Source organism: Pipistrellus kuhlii, unplaced genomic scaffold (genome assembly GCF_014108245.1).
Source record: "Pipistrellus kuhlii isolate mPipKuh1 unplaced genomic scaffold, mPipKuh1.p scaffold_m20_p_8, whole genome shotgun sequence".
NCBI classification, from domain to species: Eukaryota; Metazoa; Chordata; class Mammalia; order Chiroptera; family Vespertilionidae; genus Pipistrellus; species Pipistrellus kuhlii.
In genome coordinates, this window is record NW_023425584.1 from 2023988 (window position 1) to 2049363 (window position 25376).

Consider the following 25376-nt stretch of genomic DNA (forward strand, 5'->3'; position numbering starts at 1 on the left):
TAACAGTGACATACCCAAAGGAAGTGAAGTACACCCGTGTGGTCCTGGGGGAGACTGTTCTGTGCAGAGGCCTGAGGCGGGAGCATACTCACTCAGGTTGTGGGCGAACCGCGTCCAGTGAGGGGAGACCCGGGGGAGGCGGTGGGCCAGCCCCGGGGTGTGAGTGTCTGATGTGGGGAGGGAGATGCCAGCCCCAGCAGAGGGCTCAGCAGGCTCATGATGGCTTCGCTGACACACCAGTGAGGAAACTCCTGGAATGAAAAGGGACTTGAAAGGCTGTGGTGTGGAGAGAGAGAAGGCCAAGGTGACCCCAGGATCTGGGGTCTGGAAGGACTGGAAGAATAGTCTCCATTGATCACAAAGGGGGGAGGGGGGTCTGGCCCGGGGGAGGGGGTCGATGAGATGGGGGCGAAATTAAGGGGCTGGGTTTGGACATATCAGGACACATGCCATCCAAGTGGTGAGCAAGTAGCACAGCTACCTGATATACAGGATATATATACAAGCGGGGAGTTCAAGGGGGAGATCTAGCTGGAGACCGAAATGTGGGTGTAGGTAGCATATGTGTGGGAACTAAAGCCCCTAATATATGAATCTAAGTAGTATTACCTGTGCATAATATTTCCTCAATCCCTGGTTTCTTGGGGGGAGCCTACCAATCAATACCATAACTGCTACTTAGCTTAAAGAGAACGGCCTCCTTAACAATTTCTAATTATTTATAATGTAGTAAACTAGTTTTAGTACATGATGATGCGGAAATAATATTCTGCTTTATAATTTTATTTTATTTTCCATAAAAGCCCAGGTTCAGGAAGTCACTAAGTGATGATAGAATTTCCAAAGTGACTGTGAAACCTGCAGGAAAAGGGCTTACCTTTTTATTACCTCAAAGTGGTGAGTATCTTAATTATATAACTTTAATTTTGGCAAACTGTTGCTTAAACATGATTTTAAAAATTTATGAAAAAATGTACAACCATCTTAAATTTTTTAAAATTTATTTTATTGAATTTTTACAGAGAGAACGGGAGAGGAATTGAGAGTCAGAAACATTGATGAGAAACATTGATCAGCTGCCCCCTGCATATCTCCCACCGGGGATGTGCCCGCAACCAAGGTCCATGCCCCCGACCGGAATGAAACCGAGGACCCTTCAGTCCATAGGCCGACACTCTGTCCACTGAGCAAAACCGGTTAGGGCTTAGAATTTTTTTAAATTAAAAAATTATGTATATAATTAGGCTGGTACTGCTACTTCCAATTCTGCCTCCAGCTTCAGAGAGTTCCTTGTAGGGCATGATCTTATGAGTTTCAGGTTTGTTTTTGGTATTTTTTCCATTGAGACATAATTGATCTGTAGTACTGTGTAAGTTTAAGTTATACAACATGATGATTTGACTTACATATGTCATGAAATGATTACCTCAATACATTTAATAAATATCTATTGCACACCATTCTTCTTATGATGAGAACCACTAGGACTTACACTTTTTAAAAAAAAAAATATATATATTTTATTGATTTTTCTTACAAAGAGGAAGGGAGAGGGATAGAGAGCTAGAAACATCGATGAGAGAGAAACATCGACCAGCTGCCTCTTGCACACCCCCAACCAATGTACATGCCCTTGACCGAAATCGAACCTGGGACCTTTCAGTCCACAAACCGATGCTCTACCAAAGAGCCAAACCGGTTTTGGCGGATTTACACTCTTAACTTTCGTATACAACAAACAGTGCTGAACTAGCATCATCATGTATGTTACATCCCTGTGCTTATCTTCCTATCTAATAAAAGGGTAATATGCAAATTAACCATCACTCCATCACAAAGATGGTGGCACTCAGTCTTAGCCCTGCCAGAGTCCCCCAGTCCCAGTCTTGGGGTTAGGGGGAAGGGGAGGAGGTGCCGCTGAGAGCAGGCAGCGTGAGCGGCCTGGTGGAATGCCTGCTTCATCGCCGCGGCGACGAGGCAAGCGTTCACGCCTAGCCACGATGGACCTTTGGGCCACAGAGAGCCTCTGGGCAGCGGGTACGGAGCAGCCAGACCCCACAGAGAGCTACTGGCACATGGATTCGTGTGCAGGGCTCCTAGTTTATCTTTGTAAGTAAGTGGAAGAAGTTTGTGCTTCCTGACAACCTTCCTCCAGTCCTCCCACCCCCTCCAGTAACCACAAACCTGTTTGTTTCTGCGTTTTTATGTTGTGAAGATCCTACATATAACAGGTCTTACAGTGTTTGTCTTTGACTCATTTCTCTTAGCATAAACCCTGGAGGTCCATCCATGTTGTTGCAAATGGCACGATTTCCTCCATGTTTTGGGCTGAATCAAATTCCACTCTATATTGTTCCACAACATTAAAATATATATATATATATATATATATATATATATATATATATATATATATATATATTATTGATTCCAGAGAGGAAGGGAGAAGGATAGAGAGAGAGAAACATCACTGATGAGAATCATCGATGGGCTGCCTCCTGCACACCCCCCCACTGAGGATCGAGTATGTGCCTTTGACCAGAATCCAACCCAGGACCCCCAGTCCACAGGCTGACACTCACCCATTGAGCCAAACCAGCCAGGGCTGTTCCACAACTTCTTAACCCAGTCACCTGTTCATGAACACGTGGGCTGTTTTCCTGTCAATAACGGGAAGCAGCTATCTCTTCTATGTTGTTTCTGTTTTCTTTGGCTATATTCCCAGAAGTGGAATTGCTGGGTCATAAGGTCATAGTTCTATTTGTAACATTTTAAGGAACTACCATACCCTTTTCCATAAACCAGCCAGGAAGTTCCTGGTATGATGGGCAGGGACTTTGCTCCCATTAGTGACACGGTTCCCAGCCCGCTCTCCCTGGTCTTTAGGGGGGCCATTCGGACATGCGTGAGGGGACTCTCCCTGGGGTCTGTCTGGCATTCCCCGGTGATCAGCGACGGGGAACAGTTTCTCACATTGGCTGTAGGTACGTCCTCTTAGGAGCATGTCTATTTGGATCCTCAATTACATTGTGGTCTTTGTTGGTACTGGTTTTTATGATTTTTAAAAGTATATTTTATTGATTTTTTACAGAGAGGAAGAGAGAAGGATAGAGAATTATTGATAGAAACATCAATGAGAGAGAGAAACATCAATCAGCTGCCTTCTGCACCACCACCACACACACACACACACATACACACACACCCCGACACTGGGGATGTGCCCCCAACCAAGGTACATGCCTTGACCGGAATTGAACCCGAGACCTCTCAGTCCGCAGGCTGATGCTTTATCCACTGAGCCACACCGGTTTCGGCAACACTGGCCTTTCTGAGAGCTGGTTCTTTAATTGAAAGGAAAATGGACATGTTCAACCAGTTCAGCCAGAATAAAAGTGTAAATACACACATCCTGGCTAGGAAGAGAACATTAATAACAAAAGTCAACTTAAGAAAACATAGGAAACCTGAATAATCATGACCAAAAAACTGTGAATAAGTCAGACAAAGAAAAGCGCATCCGGCCAGTGTTGCTCAGTGGTTGAGCATCGACCTATGAACCAGGTCATGGTTCGATTCCTGGTCAGGGCACATGTCCAGGTTGTGGGCTGGATCCCCAGTGTGGGGCGTGCAGGAAGCAGCTGATGAATGATGCTCTCTCATCATCGATGCTTCCTTTTTTTTTTGGTGGTGGTGGTTTTCTTTTTCCTTTTTAAAAAATCATCATCGATATTTCTATCTCTTCCCCTACCTTCCTCTCTAAAGTCAATAGAAGTAAATATTTTTTAAAAAGAATATTACTATGCCTAGCCAGTATTGCTCAGTGGTTAAGCACTGAACCATGAACCAAGAAATCACCAGTTCATTCCCCATCAGGGCACATGTCTGGGTTGTGGGCTCCATCCCTAGTAGGAGGCATGCAGGAGGCAGCTGATCAATGATGTTTCTCTATCAATGATATTTCTCTATCATCGATACTTCTACATCTCTGTCTCTCTCCCTCTCTCTCATAGAATAGTATTTCTTATCCAATTCAGAGTTTAAAATCCTTTTATTTTCTTAATGAAAACTGCCTTTAAGACAATGTACACAAATGCCACGTGGCTTTCCTTTTCCTGAAACACAGGCAATGTTAATACATTTTCTGAAATTTTAATTAAAAGTAACAACAAAACCCACTTAGGCTGTTTAGAAAAACGGCACAGGTGCCAGGAGCCTGGGGGACCTCCTGACGCCCCACTCTGGGCGCCTGCGCAGCCCCTGCAGCTCCCCCCCACGGAGCCCGAGGAGCACGGGCCCCACGGTCGCTGCGCCATGGTCCGGCCGCTCACTGGCACTGCGCTTTCTTCCAGAGAGAAAAAAAGGCAAGGATGAGCAATTCGAAAACATCAACATGTGGATGAACTGCCTGTACATCTTTTTTGTGGACACGCTCTTCCAAGCATATAGACATGAGGAAACTCTCAAGGAGAAAGTAAAGGAAGACAAGCTACAGTACGCAGCCATGGCCAAAGTGAGGAAGACGGAAAACGACGAGCTGGAAGCCAGGTACCTAGAACCCTCTCGGCCCCTCTCCTCCGTCTCCTGAGCTGCCCGGAGCCACACGACGTCCTCGGGGCTGGGGGTGGGGGAGAGGGAGGAAGGGGACAGAGTGGTGGCGTCTGTCCTCTTGGGCACCCGGGCCTGTGACTCCCCGGAAGAACCCTGCCTGGGGGCTCCCTGTTCTCTCCTGTTGTCTAAAGTGGTGGTGACGTCTGTGTTGTAAGGCTCACACCCGGAGGCAATGTGACAGAGTCGCTGAGTCAGACCACAGATCTAGACTGCTCGGGTTCAAGTCCCAGGCCTGCCGTTTAACACCTGGGTGACCTTGGGCAAGGTCAGCCACTTGTGTGCCTCAGTTTCCCCACCTGCAAGCTGCGGTGAGGAGGACGCGAGCTAATGTGCGTAAAGCACGTAAAACGATACCCGGCACCCGGCCCGGGAGGGCTGCACCTTACCTGCCCGGAGCCCGTCCAGGCTGTTCTGTGCACACATGTCGGGCCAGGGTCTAAAAACCTGCTTTCTGTGGGCTGCACCTCAAGCCGGTGGGTCTGTGGGAGAAAGCAGGAAACGGGACGTAAGCACGACGACTCAGGAGGCTTTCCAAGGCTACTCCTGGCTGCTAGTTGCTAAGAGAAGTGTGGTTCACAAAGCGCTGTAGATCTGGTCTAGAGATGGTGTCACTTTATTTCAGCAAATTCTGGTCAGCTTTACTCCGCATGCAGCATAAACACTGGTTTGGGGCCCTAGATGGTTTGGCTCAATGGATAGAGCATTGGACTGTAGACTAGAAGGTCCTGGGTTTGATTCTGGTCAAGGGCACATGCTTAGGTTCCGGGCTCGATCCCCAGTAGGGGGCGTGCAGGAGGCAGCTGATCAATGATACTCTCTCATCATTGATGTTTCTATCTCTCTCTCTCCCTTCCTCTCTGAAATCAATAAAAGTGTATTAAAAAAATCACATTGAGAAAGTTGCTTTAAAAAAACACACTTGGTTTTGAAATGACAAAGAAAATAACTGTCTCCTTCTGTTTGTGTCCGGCGTTAGGCTCATGGTGTTGGGCTTGAAAGAGGAAAAGGTCAAAAGACAGGACGGCGTGGTGGACATCAATGTGATCAAGGAGCCGATGGACGTCACGTCCCTGCACTTAATGCTGGCCCTCCCCAAGGAAGACCCGGTGCTGGGCCTGTCCAAGACCATCGTCAGCAAGAAGAGGAAGAGATAGAGGCGAGCGCATTGGTGAAGGAGCCCCGGGAGCCCGGATGTGCCAGGTCAGAGCCCGAGCCCAGAATGCCCTCCTGGCTAATAAAGCGGTGTTCTTCTCCCCTCCCCGTCTTCCTGTGCTCGCATGCCATGCCATGCCCGTTCGCTGTTCCTGGCTTTGCTAAGGCTGGGCCACCAAATGCCTGCACCCTGAAAACACATGGGAGTGGGTAGCAAATGAGTGTGTATTCCACATGATTGGGGATTATGTTTAGACTTTGATAAAACCAATCACATATCAATGGGGAGTAGATGAAATCATTGGAGCCTTTCTTCAGGCTGCCCCTCCCAAAACAGCTCCTTTGCCCCTTGTCACTGCCCCGTGTCCATAGCCCACCTGTCCTCTCACCTGGCTGCCTCCGACGGGGCTCCTTCCACTGCGTGACCCAAGGCCAAACAGCAGGGTCAGGATCGGGGGTGCAGTTGGCGGCGAAGTGAATACTCTGAGGCTCTGTTAGGAAATGTCAGAGCTAATAATCTGTTTTAAAATTTAAGACCCTCCACCAAAAGCATGAAAAGAAAATTTCTAGCTTCCAAACTGGCAGAAGGAAGGAAACTATCATCCAACATAAATCTTGGGGAAAAGGAAAACAACAAAGAAAACAGATGGAAACAGAAAACAAAAGATGGAGGGAGAAGTGCCAAGATACCAGTCACCAATGTAACAGGCTAACCCCGCCTCTTCCCCGCCCAGCCCCGGAAGTCCTCAGGTTGGGTGAAAAATACAAACAGCACTTCAGTGTTCCTTTTTACAAGGGAAAACATCTTTAAAGCCATCTAGAAAAGATAAAAGTAGGAAAAATGCACCCGGAAAATCTAATCAAGATGATTAGAAAGCAAGCATTATTCAAGGTCGACAAAATAGAATTTAAAGCAAATATCAGCATAATACAGATAAAAGTAATTAAAAGGACCAACAACCAAAAAGTTGCAGTACTCCCATGCATCTCCCCAGCTAGCCTTGCAAACAGACCAGGAAGAGCAACACTGAGGAAGGACGCAGACAATTAGGACGCAGACAATTACAGTACCTACACGAAACCCTTTGAACTAACAGAGTTAGACGCCAGCATGCAACAGAGAAAAAACACTGGCTGCATTTTTGGTTGAAAAGTGCAACAGTTTCAAAAGACCCCTCAGAGACCGGATCTCACGGGACTGCAATTAGCAAGTCAGCAATAAACACAAAGCATGCCTTGATGGAGAGGAAATCACAGTGGAAACTGCTTTATGCAAGACAACAAAAATGCTACAAATGGATGAGGAGTTTCTCCCATCTCCTCCCTCCCTCACAGGAGCATGCAAGTTGGATGGGAACTGAACCCGTGGGGGCTGGGTGGGCCCAGTGTTTCTAGACCATGCCTGGCTTGTTTTCACCCCGACTCGGGGGGACCAGGCCACTGAAGGGCAGGTTTTAAAATAAAACCCAGCCAGCTCCGTCCCAGCTGTGAGGCTGCTTGCAGAGTGTCTGGGAGTGAGTTCTACCAGACAAAAACGCTTTATGTTTAGGCCATCCTGGGGCACTTCCACTAAGCTTAGTATGACATGAGGTCAAAAACCACATCAGTAACTCAGGATAAACACCACGGCTGGTGATTACTTTGGGCAAAGGACTTAGTTCACCACTCAGGTCTAGGGACCCCAACTCCGCTCCGCTCCAGCTGCTGGCGTAGCCCCAGGAAGGGCCAGGGGCCCAGCGGCCAGTGTGGTCCACACACAGGCAACAGGAGAGAGAATCAACGCAAAACCGGGAGTTTAAAAACTTTAACAATTTATTAATCTTATTTTCCAGTAAAATATTCACATAATGTCCAAAGAATGGAATGATACAATGTCGTTGGCTAATTCCACATAAATATTTAAAATCTAAAAACTCCAGAGGATCATCAGACTGAGTAGAAATTTGATTCTTCAGAGCAAGTATTGCTTTACTATTGTCATTAATCCAGTCAGTAATATGACCAATAACCTGCAGTGTAAACAGAATGCTTGCCGAATGCTTTTTAAGAGATGCTTCTGCGAGCCGTTACCGGTCAATCCAGGAAGAAGATGTTGTTGAACTGCGTGGCGCAGAGTTTCTTGACCTCTTCTGCGGGGAGGACAGAAAGCAGTGAGTGAGGGAGAGCTTTTCACTCGGAGGGTATATGACACACATTAGTACCTTCATTCTTCTAGAATAAAGTTGGGAATAAGTAATTATCTGCCTTAATGTTGATCTGATTTCTAAGAAGCCGAGGCAAGAAATGTCAATAAACTACGAGAAAGAAAAAGCCCAATATGCCAGGAGACCTCAGTGCTATTTACCAGAGAAACACTGATTCTTCGGCCCGAGAAAGCTCAAACCCAGCACCCAGAAGGCCCGAGACACCCCCGGTGAGGGCCTCAGGGGCACAACTTCTAAAACCTTGAAAACTCGGATGCAAGCAGGAAACTCCTGCTGCAGCGTGACCTGCGGACCAGGTGCTCCCACGGCCCCCCTCTCATGCTGAGCACGGCCTCCCTGTGGTTTCTAACGCACACACTATGCATGTGTGTGACAGAAGGGAGAAATGGAATATGCCCTCGGAGATACCCGCAGAGAGAAACGCACACCTAACTCTGCTTACAGGTGGCAGGCACTTGGGTGCATCCCCACTGTCCACTCCCTGCTCTGGTCTCCCGCAGAGCCGCCATGGGGTTGGGTGCAGGGAAGGGACACACCCTTGCGTCCTGGCCAGCACAACCGCCAGGGTCAGTCAAAGCAGTTGCTGAGAAGACAGCGTGCGGAGGACCGCTCTGGCTGGAGCGGGAGCACAGACTGGCCTCAGCGTTACTGCTCCCGCACAGAGTGGCCGTCAGCGGCTTCATGAGCCTGGCTGCTCTGCTGTGAAGCGTGTATTCTCCCCACCGGAAATAAGGCCTGGTTCAGCCACAGGATGGGAAGCCATGGGATTGTCTCCTTTGGCATAAAAATAGTTTTCCTTTGGCCACTGTCAAGTTTGCCGTGACACAGGCAAGCTTTTCACATGCTTTCTTGAGGAACTAAGATACAGGTCTCCTCCAAGCAACGGAGGCATCTGCCTGAAACCTCAACAGTCATGCTGTTCTATTGCGCACGTGTCTCAGTACAATGAAGACAGTGGTGTTTAAATACCAGAAGCATTAAAAGTTGCTCAGATACCAAAACCTATTTACCATTTACTTCAATCAGGTTTGCATTTTTTTGATTCAAAATAACATAGAGCTCCCGCTGGTCAGACTTTTTCCCAACAACCCAATAGTCACTCATGGCTTTCACGATGATCTCCTCGTCTTCGTCCACCCTGCAAGACAAGAGGTGCGAAAGGCAGTGGTTTATTACACACAGGCAGGCTGCGAGGAGCTACGCACAACGGGAACTCTCAGGGTCTGAGAAGTTCGGGGAGTCCCGTGGCTTTGGGCTTAACGGTGGGTCTGGAAGCCCGGAGGCTGCGGGCCTCTGAGGGGCCGTGGTCACTGGGTTGTGAGGACGATTCCCTCAGCGTCTCTGCTGATCGGCAGGGGCACCTCGCCGGAGCGGCAGTCAGATTACCTGGTGAAGTCACTATTGATGTCGCCCAGAATCTTCATCAGATCCGGGTGAACAGACGTCAGCGACACGCTGGGCGTTTTCCTCATGTGGATCGTACTTTTCTCTGCCAAGTTCATGTGGTTGAAGTAGATGAACTTAAACTGGGGCTCCTTCTCAGACCTGTGAGGACAGCAGGAACTGTCAGCATTCTGAAAGGTCCTCCAAACTCGGATCCGTGCGGCCGACTCCCAATGGCGGGGCCTGCCAGGCGGATCTCCATGAAGGTGTGACAGCTCCTCATTGGTTCGTGCTATCTGTGAGGCATCCAATCTGATGGAATTTTCCAGAGGGCTGAAGTGTATTGTTTAAAAAATAAAAATACCTAAACCGTTTTATGATTTTTCTCAATAAAAGTATAATGTCTTATAAATGGCAATCACTTAAAATAATAAATAAAATAAAAAATAAAGGCAAACTAAATGAATACAGACCATGTATCTCCTGGCCCTGTTTTTCTAAATAAAGTTTTACTGGAACACGGCCACACTTCTTAATATAATGCCTGTGGCTGCTTTCACACAAACAGCCATTGAGGGGGTGTAACCTACACAGCCATGAAATCCAACGTACTTATTGTTCGGCCCTTTGCAGAAGTCTGCTGGCCTGTTAGGAGAGTAACATCTCCTTTATCCCACTGAACTGGGAACACGTGTGTTCGTGTGTCAATCTGCCATAGAACTGAAGCTCACTACTGGTAACCAGCAGCACTGCACCCTCCTGAGTGGAGATCAGCCTTTCTGATGAAGGACGATGCAGCTTCAATTGCTGTAAATGAGTGGGTGCTACCCCACTGCCCCCAGGTCAGGGCCTGTGGCTTCTCAGGGTCCCACCAGACAGCTGGGCCACTAGATGCAGGGCCTCCTGCCCTCCCTCACTGTGCCCTCACTCACTCAGTCTGGGGCCTGGCTGGCAGCTGAGCGGCCCTGCCTCTGAGGGCTCAGGGCCTCTGCTTACGTCCGGGCTCTGGACGAGTGGGTTATTACTGTAATACTGTACATCCAGGCAAAGAAGGCATGTGAGAGCTTAGTTTCCGGGAAAATGAAAAGAGAATTCTTATAAAAGCAGAATTGTTGTTGTTAACCCTCACACAGGGTTTTTTCCTCCATTGGGCTGGTCGAGTGGGATGTGGGGTGTGGGTGGGCTCTCACAGGCCAAGCCCACGGGCACAGCTGGCACGCCTCAGCCCATACACTCAACCAGGACAGAGCCCGCCCAACCATCGGCGTGGGCAGAACTCGGGAGCAGCTCCCCACAGGCCTTTCGGTCAGGACTGGGCGGCTCTCTGCGGCTCTCTGGAGCAGAGGGAACGCGAATGAATACTGTCCGTTTGCTTGAGGAAAACCTCCCTCCCTCTCCCAAGCCCCGCTGCACGCTGGGAAGGAAGCACACAGTGAAGTACTAACCCAGACACTCTCTTGTTGACGTTAAACTGCTCACAGATGTCCGATGCCAGCACCGTGAGCTGGGGCCCCACGATGCTGTCCAGTCTCCGGCAGAAGTCCAGCGTGGGCTGCACGGAGGCTGCAGGGAAGGCAGAAAGCAGTGAGTGACCGTGTTCTGGGGTGAAAAGGTCACTGTCCACTTTACTGTCTTAACAATTTTGCTATAATATCTTTACTGAACTATGGATCTGGGGGATGAAGCAATTAAATGATCAGATCTCCCTACAACCCCCTACCCCCAATAGAAGAGAAACAGAAGAATCAAAATTGTATTTAAGATGGAAAAAAACAACAAAAGCAAAGACCTGGCTCACTGAGAATGCTGACGTTAACATATGCTGTGGGTGGTAAATGGGCTGTCCACCCCAAGTCAACCAAAGAAGGTCGAATATTTAACAACATTACACAGCACGGATGGGCCACGTCCGGGACTCTTCAAATGTGACCTCATTTAATTGGCAAAGCCCCCTAGACAGGTGCCTCTGTTCCCTCCCACAGCCAGGGGCACAGAGAGCCCAGGTCCTGCTGCTGACAAAGGGAAAACGAGGACTCGACTTCCCTCGATGCTGCTTATGGCATGTTTACCGTTCAGGGACAGAACACAGCGAACTGCAGACAGACAAGGCCTGTCTGAGGCTGGCGTCAGACACACTGTGTACCTACCGTCAATCATGAAGCACACAGCTGCGCTCATGGCCTGGGAGGAGAAAACACAGCCGAGGTTACAAGGCGGGACAGAGGGAAGGCTGCAGAGCGGAGCAGCTGCTGGAGGCTCATTCCAGCATGTCCTAAACCAGGGGTCTTCAAACTACGGCCCTCGGGCCACATGCGGCCCGCAGAGGAGTCTGATCCGGCCCGCCAGGTTTTTTGGGCAGTGAGCGCAGCCGAGGTGTTACAGCAGGAATTAGTAGTTCATATAGTCCGGCCCTCCAGCTCTCTGAGGGACCGTGATCTGGCCCCCACTTTAAAAAGTTTGAGGACGCCTGTGACCTAAACGCAAGAAGTTTCATCAAAAGGTTGATGGAACCCTGAGGCTTCAGCAGGGCTGAAGATATATATTACTGCCTACTGGAAGGGCCGAAGGCATTCCCCCAAACCTGAATTTACATACGTGATTGCTTGTTGCCAGAGAGCTGAGGGCATTTTAATCTGCAAGTTATTGCCTCCTGCTGGCCAAACACCTGAACAGCCAAGGCAGTTCCCCCAATCTGACAATGCCTACTGTATACTCAACCTTACCTTTGATATGTATATCTACTTTGCTATAGGGCAAAATGTGGGAATAAAAAAGCCCTGAGTCCAGAGATAGGAGAAGCTACCTCTGGCTCCCCCATGGATTACAAATTTATATTTCTAGTCTCTTTATTAATTTACGCGCAGCACCTTCTCCAGATTCCCGAACCTTCTAGATGCTGGAGAAAGACCCCGGCATGGAGCAACCTGGCTGGACTCCTGACTGGACAGATCACCTTTAGAAAGGTGTTTTCTGGCCAACTGGAGAAATCTGGATATGGAATGAGCACTAGATGAGATTAAGGAAGAACTGAGACTATGCCTACAGAATGAGCAAGTCCGCATCTGTAAACTGCACAAGGGCAGTACTCAGGCAAGTGTGGGCAGGCCTGTGCCGGGGGTGTCCAACCAGCACACAGGACGCCAGGCCTTGGACAGTTACCCTCTCACAAGTAAGGAAAAGCCTTCCCAGGAGCTGGAAAGGAAGGCACTATTCCAGGAGGGCACCCATGTTGAGTGTCACAGTAACGTTCATGTTCTGAGAACATGTAAGAGGTTTGCACACGTACCCGTGGACACACACAGGAGAGTTACTTTGGTGTTAACCTGGACACTGTAGAGAAAACAGCTGTTACCTTATAAACGATGAGATGGAGGGCTTCGTAAGTGTCATCGGTATTTACAAAGATTTTGGGGAATCTGCATTTTGCTTCTGGATCATTAAGGTTCAAGGGTCCAGTCAGAAATCTGAGAAGCAAGCAAGAGATGACTTGATTAAACTAGGAAAAGTATAAACAGGAATATACAGGGTGGGTAACAGTAGGTCTACATTGTGAGCATGCAAAACACTGAGTTCATTCTTATTTATTTTTGCATTAGTTTCCATATGAACAACTGTAAGTCTACCTTGCCCACCCTGTATATATGGAGTACATTCTACTTAATATGCAGCCAGTTTTTGGGGAAACTAGATACTATTTACAAAACACCAAATCAGAATACAAAAAAGTAATGGTCTTAATTCACTGGAAACAAGAGAATTCCTTTGTTGATCATCTATCAATATATATAAAAGCCTAAGTGACCGAATGGTTGACTAGTTGCTATGATGTGCACTGACCACCAGGGGACAGATGCTCAATGCACAGAATTGGGCTCCCTCCTGTCTGGATCGGGCCTGTGGGGATCGGGATGAAACCAGCTATCTGACATCCCCCGAGGGTGCAAGCCAGGCAGAGGGACCCCCACAGGTGCATGAATCTGTGCACTGGGCCTCTAGTTATCACAAAGCAGCACAAAGGTAATTATGGGTTCATGATTTTATCTTTACCAAGGAAGATGACAAACTCCCAATACCGCACACTGAAGAACAGAGTCCTACCTTCCATAGTGCTGAAGATTTCCTGGCATTTCTGCCCTGATGGGAGAATCCCTTCCTGCCAACTGCGAACAAATGGGTGTTGAGAAATGACTTATTAGGTTGTCTCCTTTCACAGCTTTGAAAAGCAGTATTCATCTACCAGCTGGCTCTGTGCCACTTCTCTACATCAATTTCCCCACTCCTTCCACCCAGAAAAGAGGAGGCTCACAGACACAGAGAACTCACTTTAACCAGAACCGTCACAACGTAACTTCCCTGCGCCTAAATTCCACATCCCAATTTAGTGCTTTTAGAGCAATGACCGAAATCTCCCACTCAGTCAGTGCATCCTAGCAATGACATCAATTACTCCACTTCACCTTGTCTCCCCTGTGGGAACACTCTCTTCCTATTTTCTAGATGTGGCAACTGAAGTCCACCGACAGTCACCAGTGCACACCAGACTCAAACCCAGGCCCCTGCCTTCCGCCAGGGCATCATGCCTCCTCCTCGACTTGTATTTATAGCACGTTCCTAGTTTCCTTTGCTAAGGATGTACTATTTCAATACGCATAGAAAATAAATAAAAAACACCCCCAACCCAACAGTCATACTAGCTAAACCCCTTGTTACTCTTCTAAAAAATGATGTGAGAGCCGAAACCGGTTTGGCTCAGTGGTAGAGCGTCGGTCTGCGGACTGAAAGGGTTCGATTCCAGTCAGGGGCATGTACGTTGGTTGCGGGCACATCCCCGATAGGGGGTGTGCAAGAGGCAGCTGGTCGATGTTTCTCTCTCATCGACGTTTCTAACTCTCTCTCTCTCTCCCTTCCTCTCTGTAAAAAATCAATAAAATATATTTAAAAAATAAAATAAAATAAAAAATAATGTGAGGATTGTTGTCAGGAGATGCGTGCTTGCTGGGTGTCTGGCCTACAGCACACATTCAAATACAGTCAATCAATCTACTCAGATTGCCTAGAGAGGAACTAAGCGCAGGGCCAGGTCCTTCTCAAAAACTTGCTCTCAGCTTCTTATCAAAGACATTTTTCTTGTTCTAAGCCATGGCTTTAAAAATCAGGGAGAGGGAGGGAGGGGGAGAGGGAGAGAGAGAACCAGCGTACACACGCTCCTGGGCCGAGAGGAAGCTTTTATGGGCTAGGAACACTTTCACTCCCAGTACAATTAAAGCTACAAAAGGACGCTGGGAGAGCCGCGCAGTTATCTCAGTTCTGCGCAGGAGGTCGGGAGAGTAAGTACCAGAGTGGGAAGGCTGTGTGACATCTACTCCAAATCAGATCACATGCTGGAGATGAAAAGACGATGGGTAACCACTGATCTGTCAAAGGTCCTGACATTTTCCCAATTCCCAGAACCCAACCTAAACACCGGTTCTCCCTCTATTCAGTGAACTGCTCCTTTAAAAACACGCCTTTGCTGTTGCCTTTGTGTGTAACAAAATGAGAAGAGCTGACACATGTGGCTCCCTGTGTTAAGTGAAATACAGGTAAAAAGGTCTCACCACATATCACATCGATGATGTAAAATAGATATCGAAGCTGCCCTAGCCACATGTGCATGTGTACACACATACATGCAAACATGCACATACCTACCTCCCCACCTATCTACAGAGAGACATTAGCACCCAATCGTACCTCGGGTTCGATATGCCTTGGAAAGAGGGATGTGGTGAGGTATTTGTATAAAATTCTCATGTCATCTTGTTCCAATCCACTCCTGAAACAGAGAAGCACTGTCAGACGCGGCTCCACGCGAAAGCTCATCTCTCCCACAGAAGATCGAGAGCCTCCTTGACTGGGAGGCTGCAGAGGGAATGTCACGCCTGCGTCCGGCCCTGGGCCCTGCTGAAGGCCACGCACTGCCTGGGCCATTGGAAGTCAGCCCAGGACCAGATTCTCCGGCGAGTTCCGCAGGACTCTGGGGAGCATTAGTGACCACAATGCTCCCCTTCAGGTGGGAGCTGTCGCGTGGCTCAGCTTCTGGCCATGCAGTGGCATGTTCTTTTGCTCAGCTGTATTGGGCTACAATATATAACATTGTGATTAACATAACCAGTTTCTTTTTATCTTATCTCGGCTATTGGAAACTTCTAAAGCGCCTGAGTGTTGTGCTTTATACTCTCACCATCCAGGGCTGTCCTAGACCCGAGGGCATGGAGTGGAAACGCCCTATAAAAGGAACTGGCAACATTCCTTAACTGCTGACCAGTCCATGCACCCGGGCTTTGTTTTTATTATTGCACTTAAGATGTAATGCTAGGCCTTAAGTCCTTCGGTGCTGGTTTTCTGGGTAGGACATTTTAACAAATTAAGTTGCAGCCAGCAGTTCAGAGCACAGAACACCAGCAGGTGCCTCTGCTTGCAGAGGGGCGGAGAGGCGTGCCCAGTTATAGGGTCTCCACCAGCCCTGACCAAGCAGCTCTCCATCCAGGATCTGCCCCCCACCCCTACCTGCGCTCCCCTCAGAAACAAATGAAGTAACGCTCTGTTAGTTATGCCAGATGGTACCTCTGGGGGCAAGTTCTTTTAACTGCACGGCAATCTTCAATGATCTCAAAATACAAGTTTTTAAAACACTAAACAAGAGTTCCTTCCTTAGCACAGACAGACAACCACACGAAGCCAACAGAACCCTGCACTGCCGGCCCAAGGAGTCCGGACTCCACCCGCAGGAAGAGCCCCTCAGGCTAGAAGTACAGCGTTCTGTCTCTCAAATAGTTATTTCAAGGAATTTTTTCCCCTTTAAAAAACAGAACTTTCCTTCCGTTCAAAGTGAGTCACCTGTGTGCATGCAATGCTACTACTTTGTCAAGACTGACTGCTCTTTCTGGTTTATGGGTCTACTAGGGGCCCGATGCGTGAAATTCATGCAAGAGCAGGCCTTCCTTCCCCGGCTGCCAGCACCAGCTTCCCTCTGGCACCCAGGCCCCGGGCTTCCCTCGCAGGTCGACTGGAAGGATGTCCATTCTAATTAGGACATTACACTTTTATTATTACAGACTAGAGGCCCGGTGCACGACATTCATGCACTGGGGAGGGGTCCCTCAGCCAGCCTGCACCCTCTCGCAGTCTGGGACCCCTCGGGGGATATCCGACTGCTGTGGAGGTGGAAGAGGCTCCCTCCACTGCCGCTGTATTCGCCAGCCGTGAGCCAGCATCTGGCTGAGCGGCATTCCCCTGTGGGAGCACACTGACCACCAGGGGGCAGTTCCGGTGTGGTCAGTCCGCGTCATAGCGACCAGTCGTTCTGCAGTTGGGTCGATTTGCATATTAGCCTTTTATTTTTTATTTTTTTAAATTATTTTTTTAAATATATATTTTATTGATTTTGTACAGAGAGGAAGGGAGAGAGATAGAGAGTTAGAAACATCAATGAGAGAGAGTCATCGATCAGCTGCCTCTTGCACACCCCCTACTGGGGATATGCCCACAACCAAGGTACATGCCCTTGACCGGAATCGAACCCAGGACCTTTCAGTCCCCAAGCCGACGCTCTATCCACTGAGCCAAACCGGTTTTGGCCATATTAGCCTTTTATTATATAGGGTAACTATGTCCTGTGTTGGTGTCATTGCTAAATGGGCTTCCGTTGTTTTGCTCTAAGACCTCCACAAGTGCTCTGCACATGACACACGGCTGTGCATGTCAGTAGAGCATACCCAGCTTCTGGAGACGGCACCCAGTTATTTAACTCGGGCACTTCCGTCGGTAGAAGCCCTGTCAAGAACAGGGCTGTGATCACCCAAGGCACAATCCTCACTTAGGATCAGTTTAGTCCAGAACTCAGACTTATTGTCTTATATGGAATATAACATAATCCAGCCAAGATCAAAGAGCATGGTCAGCTCTGATTAACTCAACATACCTAAGGCATTTATTTATAAAAGCATTAAGCCCTGAAAAGTCAGTCAGTTCAGTAAGGGGAAAATTCTCCTAAAAAATAAGCCAAAAACTTTGGACAAAAAAATCATCTGAGCTCTGGCCGAGCAGCTCAGTTACTTGAAGCGTCATCCTACACCAAAAGGTTGCAGGTTCAATCCCGGGTCAACCACGTGTACTAGAGGCGACCAATCAATGTTTCTCTCCTTTCTCTCTCTCAAATCAATAAAAGCATGTCCTCTGGTGAGGACTAAAAAAAAAAAAAAAAAAAAAAAAAAAAAAAAAGTCAACTGATATCTTCCCATGAACAGCAATAATATCTAATCCTATCACAGCCAACACCAAATCCATTCAGGGCGTACGTACCAGATGAGTTGGTCATTGTAGAGAAAGGCAGTGTATTTGACTATACTCAGGCTCTCCTCCATTCTATTAATAAAGGACTGGATTTTCAAATAAGTCATTTTATCCAACGGGAAGAAGCTGATTCCACCAAAAATGTCGAGTAGATCGCATGACTGCAAATGCAGCGTTTGCAAATACTGTAGGAAAAAATAAGGCATAACGTTTATAAATAAGTACACCGAATGTAGTCCTCTTTCACAACGGAAGATAATTAGCCCTGATTAATGGTACAGCACAATCACACATTGGCAACAGCATACAGACAAGCCAGCCAGCAGGTGCATCACAGGTAACCGGATGTGAAATCAGTACCAATTTCAAAGTATAACGTTCAAACACACTCATTCATGTTTCCTTGGTATTGTGTTTTCTCTCTCTGAAGCATTTAATTCCTTTTATTGGTGCTTCTCAAATTGGGTCAGCCTCATTTGTGACATCACGGATACACTCAGTGACTTAATGTCTTACATCAAAATCATGTTCCGGGGCACGTGGCCGTTGTGCCAGGGATGGGCACAAGAGCAGGAAGCAGGAGATGGTATGAGAGTGAATAGTTATGGTCACTGAAGTGAAGAACAAATAAGTAATTCACAAAAATATAATAATTCGAAAATAGGTTATTGAGGGTTGAGGTTGGGTGAGATACGCAAAATTCCATTCGCAGTGAAAGAGAATGGCAGCTACGTAGGGACATTCACGTATCAGTGGGAAAATCACACTGATTGCCACTGCTGTGATAAAGTCTGGGTCACAGCCAAACACTTCTGGCCGTTACGTGAACAGAATCAATCCATAAGCGTGCTCAACTCAGTGAAGTGTTTACACTTTGCTAACCAACCAACCCGCCGTACAGTAAGTTCACTTTTGATAAGCTCTCTCTGATGGATGCAGGAGGACGGGTGAAGCCGAACCATGTCTCAAGACGCTTAAAGGAGCTGTGCACCAGCACTGAGACTAGGTTCACGCGAAAGTCTAATGAGTTTCCTCACTGGGCAGGGTCTGCCACAGTATATCTTAGGCTCTTTGCCACTTTCAAGTTCTGGGATTTTTGTAGGAGAGAAAGTTGTCTCTATAGAAAGGTCTATCTGGACACGACGAAGATTGTAAATAAAATTCAAAATACTTACCCGATGGAAGAATTTCTCTAATCTTTCTTTTAGGAGCTTGACACCTCCATCTTCCATGGCTCTCATGAATGTCCCATTAAAAAGCTAAGGGTGCAGAAGGTTTTAAAAAGTCAGTTTCCCATGCCCTTCAATCATCCGGTATGACAAGTTCTTCTTTTACTTTTAGCTTCGTGAATTTGACTTACTTAATTCCCCAGTCCCTTTTAAATATAGAATCTAGTCTCATGAGAAAGGAGGAGTTAGAAGTCACCAAAAACTAACACGCTGTTAAGTGATGTGATTTTAATGAAATCACCTAATTGTTTTGGGCACGTTTTGAACCTCAGCTCATACCCACTTTGAACTTTACATAAGTATCGTCACCAGATTTCTTAAACCAGACAGTGTGCATTTTCCTCAAGAACTTGGACTGTCTTGTTCACCAATGAGGACGCATTCCTAGTACAAGGCCAGGAATGGAGAAGTGCTCCGAGCTCAGTGAGTGTATGTATGTACAAACTCAATACTGTTTCAGAGGTCCCGTAATTTCCTCCCCTCACCCAGCTTCACAGTCACCATGCAATAATGTAAAGAATTAACTATTATTTTTAAACAACCCCTGTCAATGGGGGTAACTGGCTAGATTCAATCCAGAAAGAATGTCACTCTTACCTTGTACATGCTGTAGCACTGCTGGAGCACGGAACTATAAACCTTGTCCTGCAAACAACACAGACACAGCACCCGTCTCAAATAGAAAGGAAATTCTATTACACGGTAGGCAGAGGTACAATGACTGTTGGCAAAGCAACAAAATGTTTATAAACTTGATCCCACAATAGTTGTGTGCTGAAAAGAGAGGTATTTAAATTCATGCCCTAGTTGGTGTGACTCAGTGGATAGAGCATCAGACTGTGGACTGAGGGGTCCCGGGTTCGATTTCAGTCAAGGGCACATGCCTGGGTTGCAGGCCTGATCTCCAGTAGGGGACGTGCAGGAGGCAGCCTATCAATGATTCTCTCTCATCATTGATGTTTCTGTCTCTCTTTCTCCCTCTCCTTCCTCTCTGAAATCAATAAAATAAATAATTTAAAAATAAATAAATATATAAGTTCAATTTTAAAGCAGGAAGCCTGATTGTAGGCGGGATTTACACATGGATGATGAGTAGAAGGCATGCGTAAGACATGGAACATCTGCCTTTGCATAAGATTTCACTAATGTAAACAGTAGATATAAAACCTCACCTGTGTGCCCTGAGGAACTTCTGCAAAGCAATGTAGCTTAAAACTGGCCAAGAAAGTCACCCAGCATACTTAGGAATAAATGTTTTTCTAAAAACATGAAATAAAAGAATGACATTACCAACAGCTCCTCCTCTTGGTATTCAACAACTGGTTTTCCATCTTTACTTTGCTTTTCAATGATAGGATTCCGAACAACCTACACAATTTGATAAAATGAAATTATACAATGAATCAACCATACGTTTTAAAAATTTTCCCTAAATTTAAATATCTGAACCTGTCACAACAAAAACACACTTCTTAAAACAACCCTAAGAACAAATCCTGAACAGGAGTTGAATTTTTTGTAACCAATCTTATTGCAATTTTACTTTGATGCTATGGCCAGAGGACTAAATCCTTAACAGTAAAGGTCACTCATAACTTTACAATTTCAAAAAGATGTGCTGTGCATGTAAATACCATGACCATCCAGAAATTTTCTTCTGGTTCATTGAAGAACTGCCTGTTCTTCTGTGTGTGTAAAGACTTCGCGGGCTTTGATGGACTGAAGGTCCTACAAAGGCGAGAAGGATGTGTTGGGGACAATTCGCCGGTGTAAGCTGTAAGAACTCGCTGAGCTCTGCAGAAGCTCGTTGAAAGGCATTACCTTGTAAACTGTACAATGGCTTCACATAGCCCGACATTTCTAATCTTCTCATTCTTCTCTACTTCATTTGGATAATAAAACAAAATTTTGTTTTCCTCCTACGTATGAAGAAACAGTACCACAACATTAACATAAAGCATTTTTAAAATCTTAGCTGTTGGAAATGCTGTTTGATGTCAACATCATATATGCTTAAAGGCAAAACAAAAACCATTCCCAAAGCAAAAAAATTAAAGTTTCCATGTGCAAAACGCTCATCAGACTGAAAGACAATTGTGATACTCATTAAGTCACACGGCAGTGAAGTAGCACTAGGCAATTTCTCTGACACTCCGTCTCCGGAGTTCTTTCCTCCTGCTCATTTGTAATAAATACACTGACGCTCCAAAGAAATAAGCGCGTGCGCGTGCGCGTGCACAAGCTTACACCTCCCCGGGAACCAAACCCAGCAGGTCCAGGGACATTTAAACAGCCTTTACAAGGACTATGATTTCCTGCTCCGGACATCCTTTGAGGAAGCCGCCGTCCCCACCTAAAGCACCAACACACACAAAACTCCTGGAACTGGTGCATTCAGTAATTTGGAAATCTTTGCGAGGGTCCTCCCTCCTTCCAGCCTGCAAGCTCGCAGGGCTGCGGTCCGCCGCTCTCCCGCGCTGCTAGGTCGGGGACTTCCAGGAACAAAGACAGCAGCTCGATTAACCACTCAACCACTCAATTAACCACCCCAGGACCCAAGCAACGAGAAAAGACTCAACTCGTGTGCAGCGATTCACCCGACATTTCTTCCTTCAGTGCCCGGGCACTGACCCGGGAGCCGGACAGGCTGCCAGCGCTGTCAGTCCCCGCCGGCTCCCGGGCCCGGGCGCCCCTGGCACTTAGCGGTCCCGGTAGAGCCGCTGGGGGAGGGCGGAGGGGCAGGTGCTCCCCGGCGCTGGAGGGCGAGGGTCACCTCCCGGGCGCGCCCGCCGCTCCCCGCGCCCGCCCCGCGCCCCGCCCCGCCCCGCTCACCTCCCCCTCGCGCGGCCCGAAGCGCGGGTTGTAGATGAAGAAGCTCAGCAGAGCCGGCGGGAGCTGCTTCTCTTGGGCCGCCCCGGCCGCCGCCGCCGCCATCCCGGCCCGGCCCCCGCCTCGGGAGCCTCCCTCTGCCGGTCCCGAGACGGCCGCCTCCAGGAAACCGCACTTCCGCCTCCTGGCGGTCGCCCCGGAAGTGGTCGCAGTCGGCCCGGAAGTAGAAACCGCAGCGCGGCGTCCCCTTCGGGCGCACCTGAGAGGGTTGGTTCCTGGGCGGGCGTTTCCTCTGTGAGAGGTAAGGGCAGGGCGGCTTTTGGGGTTGGGCTGCGCCCAGGATTCCGGCCTGGGCCACGGGGACGGCCGCTTGTTGAAGGCCAAACGGACGGAGCAGAGTCCGGGGTGGGAGGGAGCGCGAAGGCGCCAAAGACGCCCTGAGCTGAGAGAAACCCGTGCGTGCGTCCCGCCGGAGACGGGCCCGTCCTCGTCATCTACAGCCTCGCCTCGAGCATATAAGGTGTTTCTTGCTTTTTTTCTTTCTTTCTTTTTTTTCTTCTTTTTTTTAAATTCCAATTTGAGAGACCTCAGGTGACCGTGGTTCAAACCAAACCGACGGACTTAGCTCTTTACCCCACGCCCCTGGCGCCGAAGGAAGACTGCGGATCTGCAGGCGCTGCCCGCGGCGGCCTGTGTGCGCCCCACGCGGGGGAAGCCACGGCTTCCTCCAGGGATCCCGTCCCTCGCGCCTCGGCGCCCAGGGCATCGCCCTCTCCAGCTTTTGAGTCCTGTGGATTATGGCGCGGTTTGGAATGGCTCGCTGCTTCTGGGATTTGGAGTTCTAGCCGATTGAACTGCAGCCGACTGCTTGGCCACGCTCAAGACCTTAAGCCACCTTTAGATTGTCTGCTGTCAACTGGCGGTTGTTGGCATCCGTTCAACTCCAATAGCAAACCCCAATGTGGGGTACAGGGAAGGAGAATTTATTCAAAGCAGCCCAAATGCCGGACAGCACAGGGGAGGAACAGCAGGGCCGTGAGGCAGGTCAGGTGTGAGGCAGCCCAGTGGTCCAGCCTGGCCCCTCTCTGGCCAGACAGCCAGACTCTGCTCATCCACTCTGGCCTGGCCCAGCCGGCCATCTTCCCTGGTACAGCTCCAGCAGGAAAACACAATCTTTGGTAGACAAGGAGAGCCCATTCCCTGAGTCAGAGAGAATCTGACTTCCAGAGCAGGAAGTGCTCCCTCCCTTGGGCAAATGAGGACTCCTCATCCTCAGTTTGATTGGTACAAACAAAATAAAACAAACACTGCCCTGATTTGGCCTAATGGAGGCACCTGATTGGTCAATGAAAATGCTGATGGGACTACAGCTGTGCAGCTCCCAGTGCATGGAAAAAGCCTCAGTCCTATTGGTTGAAATAGGATTCCAGGAATTCCTTTAGAAGGGTTGGCTCAGATGGCCAGCGGGCAGTTTAGTGCAGGCTGCTCCCTCCCGGAAGTGTAGCCTGTGTGAAAGGCCCCTGTTTGGCAAGGCTGCTAGGCCCTGATTTTACATTTGGCCAAATTGGCCACCAAGAGCCCTTTTTAGTAATTTTTTTCTTGGAGTCAGTAGTTGTCTGTCACAGATTAAGTTTAAAAACAGGACTTCTTATCCAACCTGGCAGAATGGGTCTTCACATTTGGGGGCACAGTGTTGGAATTTGGACATGAGAAAGACCTGAGCACTGATCCTAGCTCAATCCCTCACTAGGTGTGAGACCTTGGGCTGATTACCTAACCTTTTTCCAGTGTGTATCTCTTGTTTGTAAAATGACTAATAGTAAAGGCTTCTCTGGAAGACTTCACTATAAGAATTAAATGGGACTTTGAATTGGACATCTAGCACCCAGTATTTAATCATTATTCAACAAATTATTACTATAATTACTTACTCTTAAAAGACATTTTCAACATATGCAAATCAATATATGTGATACACTACATTAAGAAAATGAAAGGTCGCCGAAATCGATTTGGCTCAGTGGATAAAGCGTCAGCCTGCGGACTGAAGGGTCCCAGGTTTGATTCCAGTCAAGGGAACATCCCCTACTGTTTCTAACTCTCTATCTCTCTCCCTTCCTCTCTGTAAAAAAATCAATAAAATATTTTTAAAAAAAGAAAATGAAGGGTCAAAATCATATAATCATCTGAGTAGGTGAGAAAAAGCACTCAACAAAATTCAGCATCCTTTCATGATAAAAAACAACAATAAACACTCGGTACAGAAGGGATATATTGATATAATACATCCCTTAATAATGGCCACATGTGACAAGCCCACAGTTCACAGGTGAAAGGTTGAAAGCTTTCCTCTAAGATCAGGAGTCCTCCCTAGAACAATCCGGCAAGAAAAAGAAAAGGCATCCAAATCATGAAATAAAATTGTCTCTATTTGCAGATAACATGATCTTATATATAGAAAACCTTAAAGATTGCACCATAAACCCCTTAGAGCTAATAAAGGAAGTCAGTAAAGTTGCAAGATACAATATCAGTATACAAAAATCAGTTGTTGCTAAAATGAATTATCAGAAAGAGAAAGTAAGAAAACCCTATTTACATTAGCATCAAAAAGAATAAAATAGTTCCCTAGTCAGTTTGGCTCAATGGTTAGAGTGTCAACCCACCGATGAGGGGTCTCAGGTTCAGTTCTGGTCAAGGGCACATACCTTAGTTGCAGTCTGATCCCTGGCCCAGTTGGAGTGATAGTGGAAGCAGCCAATTGATGTGTCTCTCTCACATCCATGTTTCTCTCTTTGTCTCTCCCCCTTTCATCCTCTCTAAATGTCATTGGAAAAAATATCTTTGGGTGAGGATTAAAACAACCAAAGAGAAGAAAGTACTGAGAAATAAATTTAACCAAGGAGGTGAAAGATCTATGCACTGAAAATTATAAAACACTGATGAAAGAAATCGAAGAAGGCACAAATATATGGAAAGATGTTCTGTGTTCATGGATTGGAAGAATTAATATTGTTAAAATACCCATTCTACCTAAAGTGATCTATAAATTCAATGCAATCCTTATCAAAATTCCAATGGTAATTCTTATGGACACAAAAACCAATCCTAAAATTCATATGGGGCCACAAAAGACCTTGAATAGACAAAGCAATCTTGAGAATGAAGAGCAAAACTGAAGTCCTCACACTCCCTAATTTCAAATTACATTGCAAAACTATAGTAATCAAAACAATATGGTGTTATAAAAACACACAAGATCATTGGAACAGAATAGAGAGCTCAGAAATAAACCCATGCACATATAGTCAATTAGTTTAAGACAAAGGAGCCAATAATGATATTGGGAAGAGGGTAGTCTCTTCAATAAATGGTGTTGGGAAAACTGGATAGCCACATGCAAAAAAATGAAACTGGATCTCTATTTTGCACCATACATAAAAAATCAATTCAAAATGGATTGAAGACTTGAACATAAAAGGTGAAACCATAAAACTAGATGAAAACAGGTAAGCTCCTTGACATTGGTTATGGCAGTGATTTTTTGGAGCTGATACAAGAAGTACATGAAACAATAAAAAATAAACTACAAAGCTTATGCACAGCAAAGGTAACCATCAACAAAATGAAGTCA

At 47.2% G+C, this 25376-nt stretch overlaps 2 protein-coding genes and 1 long non-coding RNA gene across 4 annotated transcripts in view; 2 read left to right on the top strand and 1 right to left on the bottom strand.

The window, feature by feature from the left end:
• Positions 1–5856, top strand: part of RSPH10B (radial spoke head 10 homolog B) — a 29056-nt gene extending 23200 nt beyond the window's left edge. Inside the window, 3 exon segments of the mRNA XM_036424631.2 lie at positions 804–897; positions 4353–4548; positions 5588–5856. Of these exon segments, the coding sequence (XP_036280524.1) occupies positions 804–897; positions 4353–4548; positions 5588–5765 (468 nt within the window). The 3' untranslated portion in view covers positions 5766–5856.
• A 1701-nt stretch (positions 5857–7557) lies between these two features.
• On the bottom strand, positions 7558–22011 carry CCZ1 (CCZ1 homolog, vacuolar protein trafficking and biogenesis associated). 2 transcript variants are annotated; one of them, XM_036424624.1, is made up of 15 exons: positions 21746–22011; positions 20735–20832; positions 20548–20641; positions 20204–20281; positions 19511–19558; positions 18860–18943; positions 17694–17869; positions 15084–15165; positions 13449–13510; positions 12703–12814; positions 11498–11531; positions 10796–10913; positions 9354–9512; positions 8978–9105; positions 7558–7892 (listed from the first exon to the last, which is right to left on the bottom strand). In XM_036424624.1, the coding sequence occupies exons 1-15, from the start codon at positions 21845–21847 to the stop codon at positions 7837–7839; spliced, it is 1431 nt and encodes a 476-aa protein (XP_036280517.1). In that variant the 5' UTR covers positions 21848–22011; the 3' UTR covers positions 7558–7836. The 2 variants fall into 2 exon arrangements, with proteins under 2 accessions (XP_036280517.1, XP_036280519.1); XM_036424626.2 differs by lacking the exon at positions 8978–9105 and having other exon boundaries at positions 21746–21943.
• Positions 21937–23586, top strand: LOC118711500. The gene is made up of 2 exons (XR_006740644.1): positions 21937–22043; positions 22325–23586. It is a non-coding gene; the product is annotated as an uncharacterized LOC118711500 (long non-coding RNA).
• The last annotated feature ends 1790 nt before the right edge of the window (positions 23587–25376 follow it).

Coding starts and splice junctions, on each gene's coding strand:
- CCZ1 (XM_036424624.1), bottom strand. CDS start 21,847: ATGGCGGCGGCGGCGGCCGGGGCGGCCCAAGAGAAGCAGCTCCCGCCG. Junction 17,870..18,859: donor TAGAGAAATTCTTCCATCGG/GTAAGTATTTTG, acceptor TTTTTCCTACAG/TATTTGCAAACGCTGCATTT. Junction 7,893..8,977: donor AAACCTGATTGAAGTAAATG/GTAAATAGGTTT, acceptor TCCTCCCCGCAG/AAGAGGTCAAGAAACTCTGC.